The 22,491-nt window shown below is 45.4% G+C and overlaps 1 protein-coding gene across 3 annotated transcripts in view; it reads right to left on the minus strand.

Moving 5' to 3' along the window:
• Window positions 1-21,897, minus strand: part of UGGT1 (UDP-glucose glycoprotein glucosyltransferase 1) — a 107,577-nt gene extending 85,680 nt beyond the window's left edge. The window contains exons 1-13 of one of the 3 annotated variants that reach the window (XM_069727974.1): window positions 21,838-21,882; window positions 19,361-19,489; window positions 16,512-16,582; window positions 16,034-16,164; window positions 15,698-15,810; window positions 13,829-14,003; window positions 12,618-12,714; window positions 7,599-7,677; window positions 6,462-6,562; window positions 4,417-4,516; window positions 4,231-4,291; window positions 3,425-3,516; window positions 1,350-1,500 (exon numbers count right to left, since the gene is read on the minus strand). In XM_069727974.1, the coding sequence (XP_069584075.1) occupies window positions 1,350-1,500; window positions 3,425-3,516; window positions 4,231-4,291; window positions 4,417-4,516; window positions 6,462-6,562; window positions 7,599-7,677; window positions 12,618-12,714; window positions 13,829-14,003; window positions 15,698-15,810; window positions 16,034-16,164; window positions 16,512-16,582; window positions 19,361-19,489; window positions 21,838-21,845 (1,308 nt within the window). In that variant the 5' untranslated portion in view covers window positions 21,846-21,882. Of the gene's footprint in view, window positions 1-1,349; window positions 1,501-3,424; window positions 3,517-4,230; window positions 4,292-4,416; window positions 4,517-6,461; window positions 6,563-7,598; window positions 7,678-12,617; window positions 12,715-13,828; window positions 14,004-15,697; window positions 15,811-16,033; window positions 16,165-16,511; window positions 16,583-19,360; window positions 19,490-21,837 lie in introns of all 3 variants that reach the window. The other 2 variants (XM_069727973.1, XM_069727972.1) reach the window with 2 other exon arrangements.
• Between the last annotated feature and the right edge of the window lie 594 nt (window positions 21,898-22,491).

The raw sequence follows: 22,491 nt of genomic DNA on the forward strand, positions 1-22,491 counted from the left end.
GCGTATACTGCAGGGGAGGAGCCGAGAGCCAGCAGGAGGGCGTATACTGCAGGGGAGGAGCCGAGAGCCAGCAGGAGGGCGTATACTGCAGGGGAGGAGCCGAGAGCCAGCAGGAGGGTGTATACTGCAGGGGAGGAGCTGAGAGCCAGCAGGAGGGTGTATACTGCAGGGGAGGAGCTGAGAGCCAGCAGGAGGGTGTATACTGCAGGGGAGGAGCTGAGAGCCAGCAGGGGGGTGTATACTGCAGGGGAGGAGCTGACTTTTTTTGTATTACTTAGTGTCAGCCTCCTATTGGCAGCAGCATACACCCACGGTCTGTGTCCCCCAATGAGGCGAAGGAGAAATCCATTTTTACACTTTAATATCAGTTTCATGCGTAAATTGACACAGGAGACTGAATATCGAGCAGATGAGTGTGGAGCCAAGGAGCAGTAAAAGAACATCAATACCCACCTGATAGCTGACAACTTATTAATTGGTGGGGATCCGACCGCTGGGACGCACACTGATCGGTAGAAGGGGTCACATTATCCCCATTAGACTGGAGCTGCGTTGCACTTATCACTCCATTCATTCCCCATGGGGCGGCCATCCACTGTGCTCAGCTCCTTCTGACAGTGCAGAGAATGAATGGCGCGGCGGTCAGGCATCCGACCAGCAGTGCCATTTTGTATCAGGAATAAGTGAGATTTAGCATAACAATTACATTATAAGTGGCACTGGCACCTGATTCATGGGACTATATCGGGAGCTGTACTGATGTTTTCATTGGATAAGAATAAAAAGACATTTTAATGGGCCGTATGGGTGCTGGTGCTTTTCTTCTCTAGTCATACCAAGTGCAACCAGTGGCGGACTTAATTCGATTCCTGTGATTGACCTTGAAAACACACACACGTTATTCAGAAACCTTTGTGTCCTATGTTGTCCACATTCAAATGTCACCAAAACGCAGAAAAGATCCATTATAATCTCAGGTTTAAGATAAAACAAAGAATCTGTTCCTCCACCTCCCATCATATCCCACCACACGGAGAGACAGAACCTGGGCACCCATCTAAAGAGAGAGCCAAACCGAGCACCAGCTCATGGAGTCCGCGGCCAGAAGATGTGGCTTATTAGTGATCAGGCCGCAGAGCCTGGGACATCCAGAACCGTCGTTCCTCCATCTGACAGCACGTCCATAAGTCCAGACATACTGACGTCAGCAAGAAATCTGCAGTAGGTGTAAAGGACGGGAACGCAAGCTGCTCCACAACACATGTAGTAATGGAGGGATATGACTATATATCTGTCCTGTGCCGTACTATTATAGGGTGACCAATCCTGTACAATATGAGAGGAGTTACCGATATAGCAGGACTGCGGATGTCCACAGCATAGTCCGAGACACTCGGCTGGATGTTGAGCTTGAGAACATCATGGAGGGCTGAGCCCTCAATACCCAAGCGGTGGAGACCTTCCATCACCCGAGCTTCATTACGTAAGACATCAAACAAGCTGCAATAAAAAGAAGAAACTGGGAATGTTCAGGTGCACACGGCGCTGATCAGATGGTGAGCTGTGCCATACGTCGTCACATTTACCATACATGCAGCACAAGCCATTTTAGGCAACCGAGTATGAGCTTTTTGAATTAAAAAAAAAAAAATGTGCATATGCACTGCAATGTGAAAAACCACTTGTTGTGCACGTTTCGCCAATCTGAACTTCTCCTAGTAGTCCTTTCTTCTGGTGGCTTCCGCTTGGAAGCTGCTCAGTAGTTTTTATATATAAGACCAAAAATTAGAACCCCCAAGCAAAGTGGGAGGACCCAAAAAGCATGGTCACGAGACAAAAAACAACGTAGCAGAAATATGTGCACGGACCAAAGCATTTTTTTTCTTGAAAAAAAAAAGTAAAACTACACTTTTACTAGATAAGAGATAAAAAGTATACGTATGTAGAAAGAATAAGTGTGTAGATGTCCAATACAACAATAAAAAAATTGATGGGTGAGCCAGAAAAATAAATATAACACCGCCTAAACGTAAAAATTAATAGAAATGCTCAAGATATCCATATAATTGACAAATATGTGTACTGAGCATATTGAAGTACCAAGAAAATATATTCTCTGTAAAGTACCGTAGGTCACAAATTACAAGAGAATAATAACACTCACCCAAACACCTGATGAGCGTTTCACAAATGCTTCATCAGGGGACATAAAATATTTTAGAAAAAAATTTCTATGCAGTGAAGTTGCTGCAAAAAAATGCCAAAAAGAGGCCAAAGACTACGCTGAAAAAACCTTGAAGGAGTTGTCCGGCTGAAATTAAAAGGCTGCAGGCACTCTATGTGACTGCAGACAGCCAAATAGTTAGTGTGCGATGTGAACACTCATGATTCCACTGTATTTCCCGTGTGGGTGGGCGGTCACGTGGCACATAGTCTCACCCAGTTTCGCTCAATGATAAAGAATTGAAAAAGCGCAGGAGTCTAGCCGGCAACTGATTGCAAGCTCCCTGAGGAAGGTATTTGCCGAAACGCGCGTCGGGGTGGACGGGAGCTGCGTGTATGCTTTGTGATTCTTTATCTTGGTATGTATACTCACCATGCCTGTATTCGATTGATTTGTCTTAATGATCTATGGCACTGGCCTATCGTTATTATACAATTTAGCATACCAATATGATCCTTTAATACATGTATATTCACATGCACCTCCACCTGTCCTTTTGTATGTGCTGTGTTTGGCGCAGGGGATTTCCCATCTATGTTTTATGCCTGTTATTAGAAAATAAAGTTTTTTGCACTTTTGTATACTTCGGACGTTATTACTGCTTCTTTTGGTGAATTAATTCTTCGTGAAATTGCAGTTGGTTCATTATAGTCCTGTCCTGTCTTACCATTATATTGGTTAAACTAACGTATAACATGATGATCTTGATAATATAAGACGGACTATGTATTCCATTAACTCTTTAAAGTATGCAAATCACAGACATCCCATCATGCGACTGTCCACCCACACGGCGAGCAAAAAGGAATCGTGAGAATGTGCACATCACACACCGACGCTTCAGCAGTCTGAAGCCACATCCAGTGACTGCAATCGGTCATTGCGGCAATCACTAAAAACAGCAGCCTGAAACGCATTTGCTTGTAATCCAGTTGGCTACGGACTTCCTTACTATTTTATGCTCAATACTTCCATCCATTTGCCATCCGGGAGTGTCAGGACCTCAATATACATTGGATATGTGGCAGGTTCTGCAGACATATCTCACCTGAACAATAAAGTACCTGTCCGATACAAACACTGCCTAAATTAATGGATTTATTGTTCTTGGGGGTTGCAAACAACCCAAAAAATATTTGCCCTCTCCTAGATACATAATGGAAAAAAAAAGTGACCAAGGTCTTCTCTCGCTCCCATTACCTGAAGATATCGTGACTGTCCAGATCAACATGCAGTCCATTAATGAACAGAGCCGAGTCTCCAGGCTGCAGCCCCAAGGTGCCCTTAAAGTACTGAGCGAAACAAGAAAGCCATAAAATTAGCTCCTGTGTACATGCAAAAAATCGTATAGAAGTAACAACGCATCAGACAATCACATCTAAAAGGCATCAAATTCTGTTCCTTCCAGTGGAAAGTGTCTCTCTAAGAATCGGGCCGGCCTTTGTGAGTTTAGGCAGCTACATCTAGAAATTCAGAATAATGGAGCTGGTGAAACAGAGTACAAAATTCTTATTTTAGACACCAGGTGCCTCGATTTATACTTTGGGGCGAGTCTGGGAACAGTTGTTTGGCTATTGAGATTGAGGCCCCTGATAAAGCAGAGGGCGAAACAGAATGTGATGTTAATCCAGTATAACACATGCTTTTTCTGGGGATTTGGCTGTAGAAACACTGCTGAAAAATCCTCAGCAAATCTGTGTGGACATAAATTAATGGAGAGGTCATTGTACAGATACTGACGGCATAGTACTCGGATTTGCAGCTAATATCGGATTAGTGTGTCTCTGCCGACTGCTAGTATGAAATACCAAGGGCATTAGAAAAATGTAGCGCCATATTGCCACTCGGCTGCCCTCAGGGTCAGAAACCAGATCAACATCAGGTGAGCGAAGTTTAGCATGATGATCTTTTCAACATGGTCCTCAAAAATAAATGGGATTTATTTTTAACACATTAATATATTGAAACTAATTTTGCAATCAGACAAACGGCTGAATAAAACCCACCTTTTGGTTCTCCTCTACCTCCATCCTCATGGCAGAGTCCACTACAGTCCTGGTTAGTGTCCTATTTGTAAAACACTGAGTATAAGTAAATCCATCTTGTAGGTACAGTATAAGATTATTTATTCCTACACGTGAGAAAAATAACCAGGAAAGTCGTGCTCCAATAGATGGATGAGGTTACGGTACCTGGCCTTTGTGGGGAAGTTCTGACTCAGATCCTTCATCACCAGCAGAGCCTCAGAAGAAGGGGCGGACAGGACACGAGCCGCCGTCTGGAAACTGAGATCTTACAAGAAAGAAACATTAATTAGGGAAGAAATATATTAAGGTTACATAAGAACCATACAATCAGATCCCCTGAATAAGCATCCCTTATAATACAGGCACGGGTCCGACACCAATGGAGTGAAGGATTGGGAAATTTAACCCCTTCACAACCACATTAATGGAAAAAAAATACTTTAAGTAGTTGCAGGGCAAGTGTGACGCAGGCTCATAAGCTGAGCCCGCACCATACCAGGCAGGTTGTGTTATGCAGCTTATGTAACTGCAGCAACCAGAGCATGCCCAGTTTGCTGCAGTTTAACCATTTAAATGCCACTGTCAGTAATTGAGAGCGGCATTTAAATGACGCAATTGCCATCGGCTCCAATTGGCCACCCGGTAGGCGAACACGTTGGAATGATGGGTTACCACTGCAGCCAAGAGTCTGCTGGTGGCCTCTATGGTGTCACCCTCGTCCGCCCATAAAGCCCACTCTATGGCTCTGCTTCGTTGGAGGATGACATTTTACAGTTGTACTTTAGTATAAGCGGTCAGAGAGCCACAAGTTCAACTCCCTGAAAGGAGACTAAAAAATAAAAGGTAAAAAAAAAAAAAAGTTTTTAAAAAGGATGAACAAAGGAAATTTGGGAAAAAAAAAACATAAGAATGGGAATCACCCCATTTCTCCCCCATAATATAAAAAATATACGAAAAAAGACATTTGGTATCACTACATCTATAAAAGTCCAATCAAATATTAAATAAATTAACCCGTATGGGAAATACCATAATGAGAGAAAGCTTGAAATACCAGAATTACATTTTGGTCGCCACATCGGTACTTAAATAAACTGCACTAAAAAGAAGTCAAAATGTTGTATCTACCCCTCAAAAAAAAAAAAGAATTTCTAAAAAATGTCAGCTCCTACAAAAAAACAATCCCTGACAGTAATCCACACACTCTAAAAATCTAACATGTTATGGGTCTCAGAATATGGCAGCACAGTTTTTTTTTCTTTACAAAATTCCAAAGATTTGATATCCCGTTAATTGTGCGGACGTGGAGAATCCATCATCTTATGTCACTGAATGGTAAGAAAGAATGGAGAAATTCAAAACTACAACTCATCCCACAAAAAAAAAAAAAAAAAGTTATGGCTCTTGGAAGAAGGGTAAAGAAAAATGAAAGTGCAAAAAATTTTTTCAAAATCCCCCCAGTCATGAAGAGGTGAAATTAAAGTGCCTGCTCCTGCGCTTTTCAGGGGACATAAGCTGCTGCCAGCGGCGTGGGGCAGTGTCTCTTTCCCACACTGCAAATATGAACCAGCAGCCAAATTGAGCGTTCATGTGTAATGGAAGTCTCAGCCGACAGCGACCTCATGTATGATGGCACCTAAGGTTATGTTCACACGCTGCGGATTTTGCTGCGGATCTTCAGCGGATTTGGCCGCTGCGGATCCGCAGCAGTTTTCCCAAAGTTTACAGTACAATGTAAACCCATGGGAAAAAAAAAACGCTGTGCACATGCTGCGGAAAAAGCCGCGCGGAAACGCTGCGGATTATTTTCCGCAGCATGTCAATTGTTTGTGCGGATTCCGCAGCGGGTTTCAACCAGCACCAATAGAAAAGTGCTGGTGAAAACCCGCAGAAGAATCCGCAGAACAAACTGCAAGAAAATCCGCAGTGAAAACCGCAGTGGTTTTCCACTGCGGATTTTCTAAATCCGCTGCGGAAAAGTCTGCAGGAAAATCTGCAGCGTGGGCACATACCCTAAAGCCGCTGAGACCCCTTCAAACAGCTGATCGGTGGGAGCGACGGGAGTAGAAGCCTCACTAAACTAATATAAGAGGGATCGAGACTCGTCAGGATTTCTGGCATCCTTCTGAAAACTGATCTGGCCCCATTATAAAGGGAAGCGGAAGCTGTGACCGTAGTGTGAACAGAGCTCTGACAGCAGCTTCCGGTACCTTGCAGCTCCCACACCTTCAGAGGGGACATCTCATTGGTGCTTTCTACCAAATGGTTCCGCAGTTCCTTCAGCTGCTCTTGGAGCTCCGGATACAGCTGCCTGCAAGGAAAACCCAAGTTCTACAGATAATTATATCAACATTTAAAGTGAAGACCAAATTGTGACAGCAGAATACATGAGGAAACTAGGAATAATCCGGGACATCTTCACCGCGGGTGTCACATTATACAGGACCAGCACACATACAGAGGTTGTCCACATTAGGGGACATTTTGTTAATCTTAAATTAATGTATTTGGAGCTAAAAATCATTTCTGCAATCAGATGTTGCACCGTTTGGCTTTTACAGGCTTTTTGTTTCTGGACACATTCAACAATGATGTAGTCTGCGGGTATCAATCAGCTGAGAGGAGCCGCCAAATAAAAGATCTACAAACTCTCCCATGAGATTGTCAGAACGAGCTCACTGATGGATACACAGTAAACTCCTTCTGCAACCAGCAATAGAGACGACTACAAAGAGACTGTGGACGGCAAACAAAGCAAAATTGTAACTAAAACCCAATGACAAAAAGGATGTCTAGACTTAAATACCTGCATTTAAAAAGGTAAATAAAACATCATATCCAAGAAGGGGTCAATCCCCAGAACAAACAGGTATGAAGTCTGCAAGCAGAACGGATATTACTAACCGCTAATAAGAAATCATCTTGAGGCTTTATGCTGGGGACAGTAAAGTAAAAGACCAAGAACATGGGGTGCAGGCAAGGAAATGAGCAAAGATAGGGAACAGGGGCAGGAATCAGGCCAGCATACACATGGTTAATTACATACTGATATACTGTATATAGTACTTAAAGGGACTGTCAGCACAGAATGACTGTTCAAAGTACAGGCGCTCGGTGCTCCATGGCGGACAGTCATTTATATACTCCTTTCCACCTGCTGCTTTCCATCATCTCCTCCCTTCTGTGACTGTATAAAGCCAGAGCTGTCAATTAAAGAGGAGGAGATAGAGGGAAAACGAGCAGATGGGAAGGTGCCTGTGAATGACTGTCGGCTCCTCTCACACATGTAGGAAGCCCCTTCCCTCCAACCTGCTCCACTTATTGCGGAAGATGAAGACAACGCGTACCTGAGCTTTCCAAAGAGAAAACCTTGAACCTCGTCCAGAGGATCATTGTCTCCAATCACCGTGGCATTTACGTTGTTACCTAGAATAGAGAGTAAACGCCAGAATCAGAAAATCATGGTCATATCTGACGGGCGCCGTCTCCCAACAGCAATTTTAAAGGGAACCTGTCACCTGAATTTGGCGGGACTGGTTTTGGGTCATATGGGCGGAGTTTTCGGGTGTTTGATTCACCCTTTCCTTACCCGCTGGCTGCAATATTGGATTGAAGTTCATTCTCTGTCCTCCATAGTACACGCCTGCACAAGGCAAGATTGCTTTGCGCAGGCGTGTACTACGGAGGACATAGAATGAACTTCAATCCAATATTGCAGCCAGCGGGTAAGGAAAGGGTGAATCAAACACCCGAAAACTCCGCCCATATGACCCAAAACCAGTTCCGCCAAATTCAGGTGACAGAGTCCCTTTAAGATCTCTGCACAGGTGTTCAATGGGATTTAGATGTGGACTAATTGCGGACAACTACACAACTCTCCAGCGCTTTGTTTGCATCCATTTCTGGTTGCTTCTTGAAGTACGTTTGGGTTCATTGTCATGCTGGAAGACCCATGACCTAGGACACACACCCAGCTTTCTGACATTGGGCACTCCATTGCGATCTAATCCTTTGGTAATCTTTCATGACACCTTGAACACAGTCAAGGCACCTAATGCCAGAGGCATCAAAACAACCACAAACCATCTTTAAACCTCCACCATATTTAACTGTATGTATTGTGTTCTTTTCTTTGTAGGCCTCATTCCGGTAAACAGTAGAATGATGTGCTCTACCAAAAAGCTCTATCTTACATAGTAACATAGTAACATAGTTAGTAAGGCCGAAAAAAGACATTTGTCCATCCAGTTCAGCCTATATTCCATCATAATAAATACCCAGATCTACGTCCTTCTACAGAACCTAATAATTGTATGATACAATATTGTTCTGCTCCAGGAAGACATCCAGGCCTCTCTTGAACCCCTCGACTGAGTTCGCCATCACCACCTCCTCAGGCAAGCAATTCCAGATTCTCACTGCCCTAACAGTAAAGAATCCTCTTCTATGTTGGTGGAAAAACCTTCTCTCCTCCAGACGCAAAGAATGCCCCCTTGTGCCCGTCACCTTCCTTGGTATAAACAGATCCTCAGCGAGATATTTGTATTGTCCCCTTATATACTTATACATGGTTATTAGATCGCCCCTCAGTCGTCTTTTTTCTAGACTAAATAATCCTAATTTCGCTAATCTATCTGGGTATTGTAGTTCTCCCATCCCCTTTATTAATTTTGTTGCCCTCCTTTGTACTCTCTCTAGTTCCATTATATCCTTCCTGAGCACCGGTGCCCAAAACTGGACACAGTACTCCATGTGCGGTCTAACTAGGGATTTGTACAGAGGCAGTATAATGCTCTCATCATGTGTATCCAGACCTCTTTTAATGCACCCCATGATCCTGTTTGCCTTGGCAGCTGCTGCCTGGCACTGGCTGCTCCAGGTAAGTTTATCATTAACTAGGATCCCCAAGTCCTTCTCCCTGTCAGATTTACCCAGTGGTTTCCCGTTCAGTGTGTAATGGTGATATTGATTCCCTCTTCCCATGTATATAACCTTACATTTATCATTGTTAAACCTCATCTGCCACCTTTCAGCCCAAGTTTCCAACTTATCCAGATCCATCTGTAGCAGAATACTATCTTCTCTTGTATTAACTGCTTTACATAGTTTTGTATCATCTGCAAATATCGATATTTTACTGTGTAAACCTTCTACCAGATCATTAATGAATATGTTGAAGAGAACAGGTCCCAATACTGACCCCTGCGGTACCCCACTGGTCACAGCGACCCAGTTAGAGACTATACCATTTATAACCACCCTCTGCTTTCTATCACTAAGCCAGTTACTAACCCATTTACACACATTTTCCCCCAGACCAAGCATTCTCATTTTGTGTACCAACCTCTTGTGCGGCACGGTATCAAACGCTTTGGAAAAATCGAGATATACCACGTCCAATGACTCACCGTGGTCCAGTCTATAGCTTACCTCTTCATAAAAACTGATTAGATTGGTTTGACAGGAGCGATTTCTCATAAACCCATGCTGATATGGAGTTAAACAGTTATTCTCATTGAGATAATTCAGAATAACATCCCTCAGAAACCCTTCAAATATTTTACCAACAATAGAGGTTAGACTTACTGGCCTATAATTTCCAGGTTCACTTTTAGAGCCCTTTTTGAATATTGGCACCACATTTGCTATGCGCCAGTCCTGCGGAACAGACCCTGTCGCTATAGAGTCCCTAAAAATAAGAAATAATGGTTTATCTATTACATTACTTAGTTCTCTTAGTACTCGTGGGTGTATGCCATCCGGACCCGGAGATTTATCTATTTTAATCTTATTTAGCCGGTTTCGCACCTCTTCTTGGGTTAGATTGGTGACCCTTAATATAGGGTTTTCATTGTTTCTTGGGATTTCACCTAGCATTTCATTTTCCACCGTGAATACCGTGGAGAAGAAGGTGTTTAATATGTTAGCTTTTTCCTCGTCATCTACAACCATTCTTTCCTCACTATTTTTTAAGGGGCCTACATTTTCAGTTTTTATTCTTTTACTATTGATATAGTTGAAGAACAGTTTGGGATCTATCTTGATCTCATCTGTTCAGAAGACTCTTTCCCAGAAGGAGTTTGGCTTATTCATGTACATTTTGGCAAACTGCAGTCCAACTTTCTTATGTCTCAGTATCAGCAGTGGGGTCCCTCCTGGGTCTCCTGCTATAGATACACATACGGTTGGTGCTAAAATTTATTGAGCACATTCATTGGTCAAATAAGTACCGTATATACTCGTGTATGATATCGCTGTAGAAAAATCGCAAATGTGCGCTAAAACATAGACTATCATTTGTCTGTGTGCAGTCCGTTGCGCTCAAAACCACATAGATAGAAATCCCACCAGTCTAAGGTTACTTTCATAGAAGAAAAAATACCGCACACTCGAAACTGGTATGATGCAAAAGGTATATGCCAGATTTATTCACGAAAACAAGTCAACAATTGCCACTGTGATAATTCGTAGATAGAAACCCGACGTTTCGACCCTCCCGGGTCTTATTCATGGGGTTACTTAGCTCTTTTGATACACAGACATAGGAGTGGCAGTGATAGAAGGCAAGACAATGGTCCTTTTAAGGCATAACCTTATAGTGGGTCCAGTAATTGCTCCTGTGGTATAGGTAGAGGGGTCCTGTTTAGGGTGAGCCGCAGTATATAAAGAAGTTGGGCAGCACGGTGGCTCAGTGGTTAGCACAGCAGCCTTGCAGCGCTGGAGTCCTGGGTTCTAATCCCACTCAGGACAACATCTGCAAAGAGTTTGTATGTTCTCTCCGTGTTTGCGTGGGTTTCCTCCGGGTTCTCCGGTTTCCTCCCACATTCCAAAGACATACTGATAGGGAATTTAGATTGTGAGCCCCATCGGGGACAGTGATCATAATGTGTGCAACCTGTAAAGCGCTGCGGAATATGTTAGCGCTATATAAAAATAAAGATTATTATTATTATTTATTATAAGTCCTTATAATGGGTCCAGTGAATGCTCCTGTGGCATAAATAGAGGGATCCTGCTTAGAGTGGGCCGCAGCATGTGGAGCTGTCCTGCTCTGTCCTGTGTCCGGGGGTCAGCAGCGCATCCCGCGCCCAGCTGTGTTGTCCTGGATTGGAGGACAACACAGCTGGGCGCGGGATGCGCTGCTGACCCCCGGACACAGGACAGAGCAGGACAGCTCCACATGCTGCGGCCCACCCTAAGCAGGATCCCTCTATTTATGCCACAGGAGCATTCACTGGACCCATTATAAGGACTTCTTTATATACTGCGGCTCACCCTAAACAGGACCCCTCTACCTATACCACAGGAGCAATTACTGGACCCACTATAAGGTTATGCCTTAAAAGGACCATTGTCTTGCCTTCTATCACTGCCACTCCTATGTCTGTGTATCAAAAGAGCTAAGTAACCCCATGAATAAGACCCGGGAGGGTCGAAACGTCGGGTTTCTATCTACGAATTATCACAGTGGCAATTGTTGACTTGTTTTCGTGAATAAATCTGGCATATACCTTTTGCATCATACCAGTTTCGAGTGTGCGGTATTTTTTCTTCTACTATTGACTTGACCACACGGTCTGTTTTACCAGCACCTCCGTGTCCTTGACCTGAGTGCACACCATTATCCTTGTTCATAAGGCTACTTTCACACATCAGGTTTTTGCTGTCAAGCACAATCCGGCGAATTTTGAAAAAAAAAAAACGGATCTGGCAAAAGTTGCCACCGGATCCGTTTTTTCTCATAGACTTGTATTAGCGCCGGATTGCGACGGATGGCCTCACATTTCATCTGTTTTTTGCCGGATCCGTAGAAAATTAGTTTTCCGGCGGCCGGAGAAAACGTACATAGGAACATATTTCTGTCCGGTGAAAAAAGCGCACAGCGACAGATCCAACGCAAAACGGATGAAACGCGTGGTGAAATGATGGAATCCGGCAACCGATTCCGTTTTTTTTTTTTGTTTTTTTTTAAAGAAATCATGCATTTTCCATTCAAATCATTACATTTTACATTCTGGTCTCTCTTTCTTTCACAATTTGCGAAGGATCCGTTTAAAAAAAAAAATCACCGGAATGTAGCGAGGCCTTAGTATGGGACGGCTGCAGTCAGTCATTGGCAGCACAGGTTACGTGCTATACATACCACCATCATGGCTGTGCACTGAGCTATGCCGCCAGTGTTATATCACATGACCACTGATTGGCCGCGACGTGCTGGCAACTAGTTAAAAGCAGAAAAGACTAAACTGGCGGGGGCTGGGGTAGCGAGTAGTGCTTTATTTTATTCCCCCTATAAAACACCTGAAACTCAGAATTTAACAAGAAGATACAGGGAATTAAAAGCCTCTTTAACTTGGGATCGTTACCCTTCACTTGTGTGTCATCCTTCGCTTTATATTCTGTACTTTTGATGGCCAGTTCCACCCCATAACCGGAGAGGAAGACCTTTTCTGCTTGAGGATTCTAAGGGAACAAAAGGGAGAATGACATTATACAACAAGGCAGTGCCCGCCGGCTTCCAAGGCATCACAAGTATGTTACGCCCAATGCAATACTCATATTTCTGCCTTATTTCTGCCTTGGGATTGTTACTCACTGAGTCGAGTCTGGAGACGGATTCATTGTATTTTACTATACATCAGTCAATCGGTGTTTAAAAGTCCAGTTACACGGACGAATCAGCGGCACTAAAAGACCATGAGCAGCGAACACTTACCGATCGGCAGTCGTTTAATAGGCTAATTACATAGGCAGGAGGCGGCAAATGATACAACCTGGGCGATAGGTAATAGATCTAGACTTGATCGCTTAGTGCCAAAACGAGACCAGAACAAGGCTCCCATAGACTTGTATTGAAAAGTGACCTGACCACCACTCCATGAAACACTGGAGCAGCGGACAGGTCACTTTTCCAGGAGGCCAACCCGAGTGATGGATTCTAGAAAACAATAAAGGCGGCACCAGGCAGGGGGTAGGGAAATGTTATTAAAAGCGCCACTCCAGTGGTGCAATAAAACAAAAAACATGCTGGAGTGGTAGTTTACTGTTACGGACACCACAATGGCTGACTGCTGCATCACTTTGCTTCATCGCACCATCGCCACACACTGTCTACCATCCACAGGGGGCTCGGCAGATGCTTCAGTGGTCTCCATAAGTTGCCGTTAGACTGCTCTGGTGGCGACTTATATCCAGGGACAACAAAATCATGAGAAGGTTGTCCGATTCCGCCGATACCATATGGTTTAGACTTATAGTCATCGCCCCCGATTTCTCCATGCACACGCACATTGACTGCCGGCCTTGATGTCCTTAGTTCGGGTCACAATACCCACAGTCGGGCCAAGAATTACAGCCATGTTACCGACAACTAAATACATCCGTGATACCTAACCGTACCCAACAGGGAAGGCAACTTACCGCACATGATACACAAAATGGTACAAAAGCAGAAAAATTGCTTAGGAAGAAACAACAATAAACTACATCGAAAAAAAAATGTTACAAAAATATATTTATAATATGGACGAAAAGATACTTACAGAAAAACTAACAGAGGGCAGAGAGATCTACTTACAGCGACGTAGTGTCGGAGGATGTACACCACCTCCCCAGCTCGGGCCCTTTCCGATAGATGTTGGTGGAACCTGGAAAATTCTCTGGTGCCGATCTCCCCGTATAGTACGACGACAGGACTGTCGGGTGACGCTCCAGGATAACGATGGTCCCCTTTAAACAGGAAAGGCTTTGGCCTGTCCAAGCGACAGCACATCGTATGGAAGTCAGAGGTTATTCAACACTAAATACCAGAATATGAATAGAAACCACAAGACTCCCGAAATACGCACAAAAATATTCTACAGGCTCAGAACACTGCACAGACCAGAATGGGCACAGCTGGTGGCACACATGAGGGCTGCAGCCAAAACGCTGCCTTCCCATCATGTCCTCCTTTTTATCTTATGTGCAGTTCAGCCACTGGTTTTTCCTCTGTGTTGTATGTTTGGAGAAGAAGGTCCCCAGACGGTGGCTCCAGGTGGAGCTGAAGACTTTGGGTGTTCTCGGAGGGAGAATCCACAGAAATAAGGACTCTGTTAGACTATCTTTTGTTATTTCTGTTAGGCCAGAAAGGCCATGTCTATTTTGTTCAACCATGCTACGGCTTATGCTGTCCCATAATGAACCAGCAGGTGATTTACCTCTGCAAGCAGCCGAGTGAGTCAACCCCACACTAATGTTATATTTATTATGAAAAATATCAACATTTTTTATATTTATATATAAAAAAAATCTTACAATTTTCAAACTGATCATAGTCCCAAATAAAATGGGATATCCGGCACTTTAAAAAGAAATACATGTAGCTGCAAATACCTGCCTGTTGCACCCGGCGCCAGTCACTGACAGGAACGGTCAGGAAGCAGCTGAATCTCTGACAGGAACGGTCAGTGACCAGTACTGGGTACAACAGACATGCTGTCACCTCTCTCAGCAACTTTTTTTTTTCCTTTTTTTTAAAAGTCCCAGATACACAATTTTTAAAGTAACTAAACCTTTCTAATGTTTTCACATATTCCATTGCCCTAATAATTACAAACAAATCAGTGGGAGTCCACCAGGAGGAAATGACCTGCAGCATTTGGATTCCAGTCATAGGGGTGGCGCTGGCACGGTTTTAGTCACTGCTCAGTATATAGACAGGCGAGGTTGTAACAGCTGACTGACAGCCTGCACTACTAATGAGTGAGCTGTCAGTCAGTGCCCAGGCGAGGGTACAGCCGCTGCTCTCTATATATACAGAGACGTGACTAAAACTGTGCTGACGCCTCAGCTATAACTGGAAGGCTGCCAGGGGCAAAAAACTTCATTTTCTCCTGGCAGCGGGGCTCTCAATGCAGGTGCCAAACAGTGTCAAGCACTATTAACCTGCAGATTAACCCCATATCTGCAGGTTAGCAGCGTTATCTTACATACATGACAACTTCCCTTTAAAATCTGTGGTAACAGAATTCCGCAGACTAATTCGTTGGACACCGGACCAGCGTCCAGGTCAGTGGTACCTGATGGGTGGACAGGAGACCCGCGAATCTCTTACCTTCCGACCTACCTGGTACAGCTTGGATTAGCCAGGACTGCATCATGTCGCACAAATGACGTCGCACCAACCCTGATAAATCAAATGCCGCACTGGGGACCCCGGAGGGAACAAGACTCTGGGCCTGCCATCTAGCCGGATTCCTGCGAATCTATCCACACAACTCTACCACTGATCTATTACAAGCACTGGGGAGAGGATTTACTACTGGACAACAGATATCCACTCCGACAGTGCGGCAGCTTAACAGTGAAAATATTAACACCATCAACAGAAGTCCATGTGGTGGTCAGAGGGGCTTCATTTACACAGCGGACTGTAGTCAGTCGCCAATTTGGATGCATCCTGTACCTCTCGGCAGCTCTGGTGAGAAGTGATGGTAACTGGTCCAGATCGCAGGTCTTCTCCCCATGTACCACGACAAAAGCTTTACAGCCAGTAGGGGGCGACTGATCCGAGGCAATCTGAAATCAAAGTGATTTTATTTCTAGGCGTGATTTCACAAAACCAAGAAATCTGCAGCAGGCATGCAAACACCTCCACTTCTGCAAAAAAATGTTTGGACATCTCTGAGGGAAAGCTGGGTGGCAACCAGAGTATTTTTTTACCAAGCTTCTGAACAGCACTACTGCCTAGTTCTGCACAGATTCACTGGGTCCTTTCCACTTACCAGGACTAGATACTGACCTGCTGGAAGGTCTGGACAGCGGAGGAGTAAGAGCGAAGAGACAGTGCGAACTTCAGGAGATTCTGCTGGACGGGAGACAGGAGGCGACCGGTGCTTTTCAGCAATAGATCGTAGTTGGCCGAGTCAGAACCTAAAAGTGTAAAGTACGAAGATATCAGAACTGATCTCATCAGGGACATCACAGGAGCGGATTTTACTACGATACACCATTAATGATCGCTGAGCATCCAACCTACAACTATGCGGATGACGAGGCCACAGAAAAGCCTGGACATTGTGTATGGAGCGTGCCGTCCTGCCACCTCCGCGAGAGCTGCAAACACCCGGACTGGCGCATGTCAGATCACATATTGGTGACCTATCCTACAGATCGATCATCACCGTGACCTTATTAAGCGTCATATCACGATCACTAATGGCGGACACAGAGTTTATACTGGCAGAAGAAAAATACAAATCTGGTTTCCCATCTCCTACCCTGATCCACTTGTTGGTTCTCATCCACAAACGTCCAAAATGTATCCGACCCATCGTCAGCCAGAAATTCACTAAAAAGGAAAAGACAGATAATGGGCAGGACAGTAACCGGGATTGTGGCTGCACAACGCAATATTCCCATAAATCAGCCTCCGATAATCCAGACATCCTGATACCACAGACATGAGAACGGCGGCCGCAGCATTGGGGAAGCTCTGGTGTATGTTCTCCCCTAGTGACGCTGCTGTGGATTTCCCACTGTGGGTTTGAAGGCAGAAAGTAAGAAGCTCCGAATTACAATAGGGGCATCTGCATAGAAGATGTGCAGCATTCATTGACCGCTGGATAATGACAGTTTCTGCTTTAGATTTCACCCCTTGAAGAAGATAAAATGTTCTGCATTTCTAGAACGTAATTCCCACCCAAATTGTCCTGACTGGGAGCGGATTTCGCAGGACACCGACATTATATCATGGTGCAATATCCCAATGTTTGGGAAGACGAGCGGAAAGTCTCACATTCGGCTGTGCCCCCTTATGTTCCTGCAGTCAATGAAGTCAAAGTGATGGAATCGCCGACATCCCAGTGGGAAATAACTAAATGGTGAATCTCGTTACTACTCACAGAGGTCGTCCAATCCTGTAACATTGATGACATACAGTGGGGCAAAAAAGTATTTAGTCAGTCAGCAATAGTGCAAGTTCCACCACTTAAAAAGATGAGAGGCGTCTGTGATTTACATCATAGGTAGACCTCAACTATGGGAGGCAAACTGAGAAAAAAAAATCCAGAAAATCACATTGTCTGTTTTTTTATCATTTTATTTGCATATTATGGTGGAAAATAAGTATTTGGTCAGAAACAAACAATCAAGATTTCTGGCTCTCACAGACCTGTAACTTCTTCTTTAAGAGTCTCCTCTTTCCTCCACTCATTACCTGTAGTAATGGCACCTGTTTAAACTTGTTATCAGTATAAAAAGACACCTGTGCACACCCTCAAACAGTCTGACTCCAAACTCCACTATGGTGAAGACCAAAGAGCTGTCAAAGGACACCAGAAACAAAATTGTAGCCCTGCACCAGGCTGGGAAGACTGAATCTGCAATAGCCAACCAGCTTGGAGTGAAGAAATCAACAGTGGGAGCAATAATTAGAAAATGGAAGACATACAAGACCACTGATAATCTCCCTCGATCTGGGGCTCCACGCAAAATCCCACCCCGTGGGGTCAGAATGATCACAAGAACAGTGAGCAAAAATCCCAGAACCACGCGGGGGGACCTAGTGAATGAACTGCAGAGAGCTGGGACCAATGTAACAATGCCTACCATAAGTAACACACTACGCCACCATGGACTCAGATCCTGCAGTGCCAGTCGTGTCCCACTGCTTAAGCCAGTACATGTCCGGGCCCGTCTGAAGTTTGCTAGAGAGCATTTGGATGATCCAGAGGAGTTTTGGGAGAATGTCCTATGGTCTGATGAAACCAAACTGGAACTGTTTGGTAGAAACACAACTTGTCGTGTTTGGAGGAAAAAGAATACTGAGTTGCATCCATCAAACACCATACCTACTGTAAAGCATGGTAGTGGAAACATCATGCGTTGGGGCTGTTTCACTGCAAAGGGGCCAGGACGACTGATCCGGGTACATGAAAGAATGAATGGGGCCATGTATCGTGAGATTTTGAGTGCAAACCTCCTTCCATCAGCAAGGGCATTGAAGATGAAACGTGGCTGGGTCTTTCAACATGACAATGATCCAAAGCACACCGCCAGGGCAACGAAGGAGTGGCTTCGTAAGAAGCATTTCAAGGTCCTGGAGTGGCCTAGCCAGTCTCCAGATCTCAACCCTATAGAAAACCTTTGGAGGGAGTTGAAAGTCCGTGTTGCCAAGCGAAAAGCCAAAAACATCACTGCTCTAGATGAGATCTGCATGGAGGAATGGGCCAACATACCAACAACAGTGTGTGGCAACCTTGTGAAGACTTACAGAAAACGTTTGACCTCTGTCATTGCCAACAAAGGATATATTACAAAGTATTGAGATGAAATTTTGTTTCTGACCAAATACTTATTTTCCACCATAATATGCAAATAAAATGTTAAAAAAACAGACAATGTGATTTTCTGGATTTTTTTTTCTCAGTTTGTCTCCCATAGTTGAGGTCTACCTATGATGTAAATTACAGACGCCTCTCATCTTTTTAAGTGGTGGAACTTGCACTATTGCTGACTGACTAAATACTTTTTTGCCCCACTGTATGCCTAGGTCAGGTCACCAATCAGTGGGCACCCTCGCCGATCAGAAGTGATAAGCTGCGGAGCTGCTCCGTCTACTGACCGCGGAAACATCACACTGATAACCTATCCATATGTAATCAATTTCAGCTCGGTGGGCTCGGACCCCCAGAATCCACTGAATAGCTGCTATCTGCTCCAGTGCAGGTCCACACACATTAGTTACATGTACGTCCGGACAACCCCTTTAAGGATCCATCACAGGCTACAAGCTGGGCACAGGTACAGTTTTGGAAGTGACGTGCGATATGGTCTGGAGGAGGGAAGGAGCATGGAAGCCATGTGTACAGGACGGGGGAAATACAGCAGGACCTGGCTCCTAATGCCGAAGTATCACAATACAGGAAGCTGCGGAGCAGCGAGGTCTGCAGCAGGCAGGGCGACTTCCTCTGGGTACACGGCCTGCAGCACTGCGGAGGTTTGTTCTGCACGGTGCGCACCCACGCCGCGGGGACAGGGTGACAACTGGCTTCCTACTTCTCCGTTTTCATTTCTATGCAAAATATCCAGTGCAAACGTGTATGACGGAAGGAGCCTCAGGTCTTACCTGGCTTCCAGCAGCAGCGACGTAGAAGGCCACTTTGTGGTGAGGGATGTGGTCACGGCCTTTGAATCTGCACTCACAAAGGAGAAACACAGGCAAGTGGCCAAGACGAAGCACAATGCCGCCATACTGCTGCGAGAGAGGACAAAGGACAATTACTGACAGAGCCAAGGCATATGCAGCGCAGACTTACCCTGCAGGACAGAACGCTGCGATACGAGGATATAAGCAATACGCAAGGGGCGTCCGCACGGGGAAGCCTGTGCAAGGAAGCCTGGTCGGGGGCAGCCTGAACGGGGGAGCCTGTGCAGGGTAGCCTGAGAGGGAAGCCTGTGCGGGGGCAGCCTGGGCAGGGCAGCCTGTGCGGGGGCAGCCTGGGCGGGGCAGCCTGTGTGGGGAAGCCTGGTCGGGGGCAGCCTGTGTGGGGAAGCCTGGTCGGGGGCAGCCTGTGCAGGGAAGCCTGGGCAGGGCAGCCTGTGCGGGGCAGCCTGGGCGGGGAAGCCTGGGCAGGGCAGCCTGGTCAGGGGCAGCCCGTGCAGGGAAGCCTGTGCGGGGAAGCCTGAGCAGGGCAGACTGTGTGCAGCAGCCTGTGTGCAGCAGCCTGGTCGGGGAAGCCTGTGCGGGGCAGCCTGTGCGGGGGAAGCCTGAACGGGGGAAGCCTGGGCAGGGCAGCCTGTGCGGGGAAGCTTGGTTGGGGGCAGCCTGTGCAGGGAAGCCTGTGCAGGGAAGCCTGGGCGGGGAAGCCTGTGCAGGGCAGACTGTGTGCAGCAGCCTGGGCAGGGCAGACTGTTTGGGGTGAGTGACAAGGTGGAAACCACAGCTCCGGAGGGCAGAACTGATACACGAGCTATGATTTCAGAGCCTTTGGAAAGAGCGATCCATCACGGCGATCTTTCGGTGTAGACAGGCTGCAAATCACCCGCTAGTTCACTGGGTGAAATTAACCTTTATGCAGCATAAGGGTATGTGCACACGTCCGGAATGCATGCAGAATTTTCCTGAGATAAACCTGAGGTTTTCCGCAGGAATTCTGCGTGCGTATTTTTCGCGTTTTTTTTTGCAGATTTTTTGCGTTTTTTCCCAGACACTCCAAATGCCATAATATAATGGGAAATCCGCATAAAATCCACAAAAATAATGAACATGATGCTTATTTTTCCGCAATGCATTTTTTTCATGGAAAAAAACGCATCTTGTGCACAAAAAATGCGGAATGCATTCTAAATGATAGGATGCATATGCATGCATTTTTTAAGCGTTTTTATTGCGAAAAAAACGCGCAAAAATTCCTGAACGTGTGCACATACCCTAGAAGATACTGTAGTATATAACATGGTATAACCTAGATACCCTTGTAACATATGACATGGTATAACCTAGATACCCCTGTAATATATGACATGGTATAACCTAGATACCCCTGTAATATATGACATGGTATAACCTAGATACCCCTGTAGTACATGACATGGTATAACCCAGATACCCTTGTAACATATGACATGGTATAACCTAGATACCCCTGTAGTATGTGACATGGTATAACCCAGATACCCCTGTAGTATATAACATGGTATCACCTAGATACCCCTGTACTATATGACATGGTATAACCTAGATACCCCTGTAGTATATAACATGGTATCACCTAGATACCCCTGTAGTATATGACATGGTATAACCTAGATACCACTGTAGTATATGACATGGTATAACCTAGATACCCCTGTAGTATATAACATGGTATAACCTAGATACCCCTGTAGTATATGACATGGTATAACCTAGATACCCCTGTAGTATATAACATGGTATAACCTAGATACCCCTGTAGTATATGACATGGTATAACCTAGATACCCCTGTAGTATATGACATGGTATAACCTAGATACCCCTGTAGTATATAACATGGTATCACCTAGATACCCCTGTAGTATATGACATGGCATAACCTAGATACCCCTGTAGTATATAACATGGTATCACCTAGATACCCCTGTAGTATATAACATGGTATCACCTAGATACCCCTGTAGTATATGACATGGTATAACCTAGATACCCCTGTAGTATATAACATGGTATAACCTAGATACCCCCTGTAGTATATAACATGGTATAACCTAGATACCCCTGTAGTATATGACATGGTATAACCTAGATACCCCTGTAGTATATAACATGGTATAACCTAGATACCCCCTGTAGTATATAACATGGTATAACCTAGATACCCCTGTAGTATATGACATGGTATCACCTAGATACCCCTGTAGTATATGACATGGTATAACCTAGATACCCCTGTAGTATATGACATGGTACACCCTGGGCTCCTGGCAGGGGTCCTTCCTTGTATTACTGGGTGCACTATGATGAGACATGAACACTAGACATGATCCTGCCCCCGGGTTTGCTGTGACCTGTGACCTATCCCCGGCCAGAGCCATCCTCCACCTCCCCTCAGTGACCGCACACCTGCACATGATGAGGACTCCACTCACGGTTACCGGCTCCGCTTCCCTCTGGCAGAGCCCCGCCCCCTGCAGAGCATGACTTCCGCCTCGCTGTGCACAGATGACGTCATTGGTGTAAGCTGGCGGCCATCTTATCTGTGGGCAGAGTGGTCTGCGGCTCCGCTCAGGCACTTTGCACGGTTTCCCTTCTGCCATATGTAACACAGGCGGCTTCCCGGATTACAGCACCGCTAGTCAGGAAATCCCCGGTTGTGTAGTGTTTATGCCGTAAGGTAAATGTTGCCCTTTTGTAAGATGGCGCTGCCCAGAGCTGTAGTGACGAGCCTTAGCGCCGCTCATTACCAGAGGGAAGACCATGGGTCTCCGCTGTGTCCGCACTGCTGTAGAGGGGACTGTACAGTGTGAAGAGAGGTCTGGTCTCTAATAAAATGGCCACCACACTGAGGCGGAGCCGTGACAGAAGCCGGTCCTGCCCCTGCGATGTCGGAGGACGTTGTGGCCCCGATAACTCTTCCAGTGGGGAATTTTTGGAAGCGTTTTTCATTTTCAGAAGTTTTTAGCGTTTTTGGAAGTGTTTTCCCCCCATAAGCATTTTTTTTGCAGCCTTCTGATTGGCCAGCGCTTAGTTTAGAGCGGATCCCATCAGGAGACGCTT

Source organism: Ranitomeya imitator, chromosome 5 (assembly GCF_032444005.1).
Source record: "Ranitomeya imitator isolate aRanImi1 chromosome 5, aRanImi1.pri, whole genome shotgun sequence".
Lineage (NCBI taxonomy): Eukaryota > Metazoa > Chordata > Amphibia > Anura > Dendrobatidae > Ranitomeya > Ranitomeya imitator.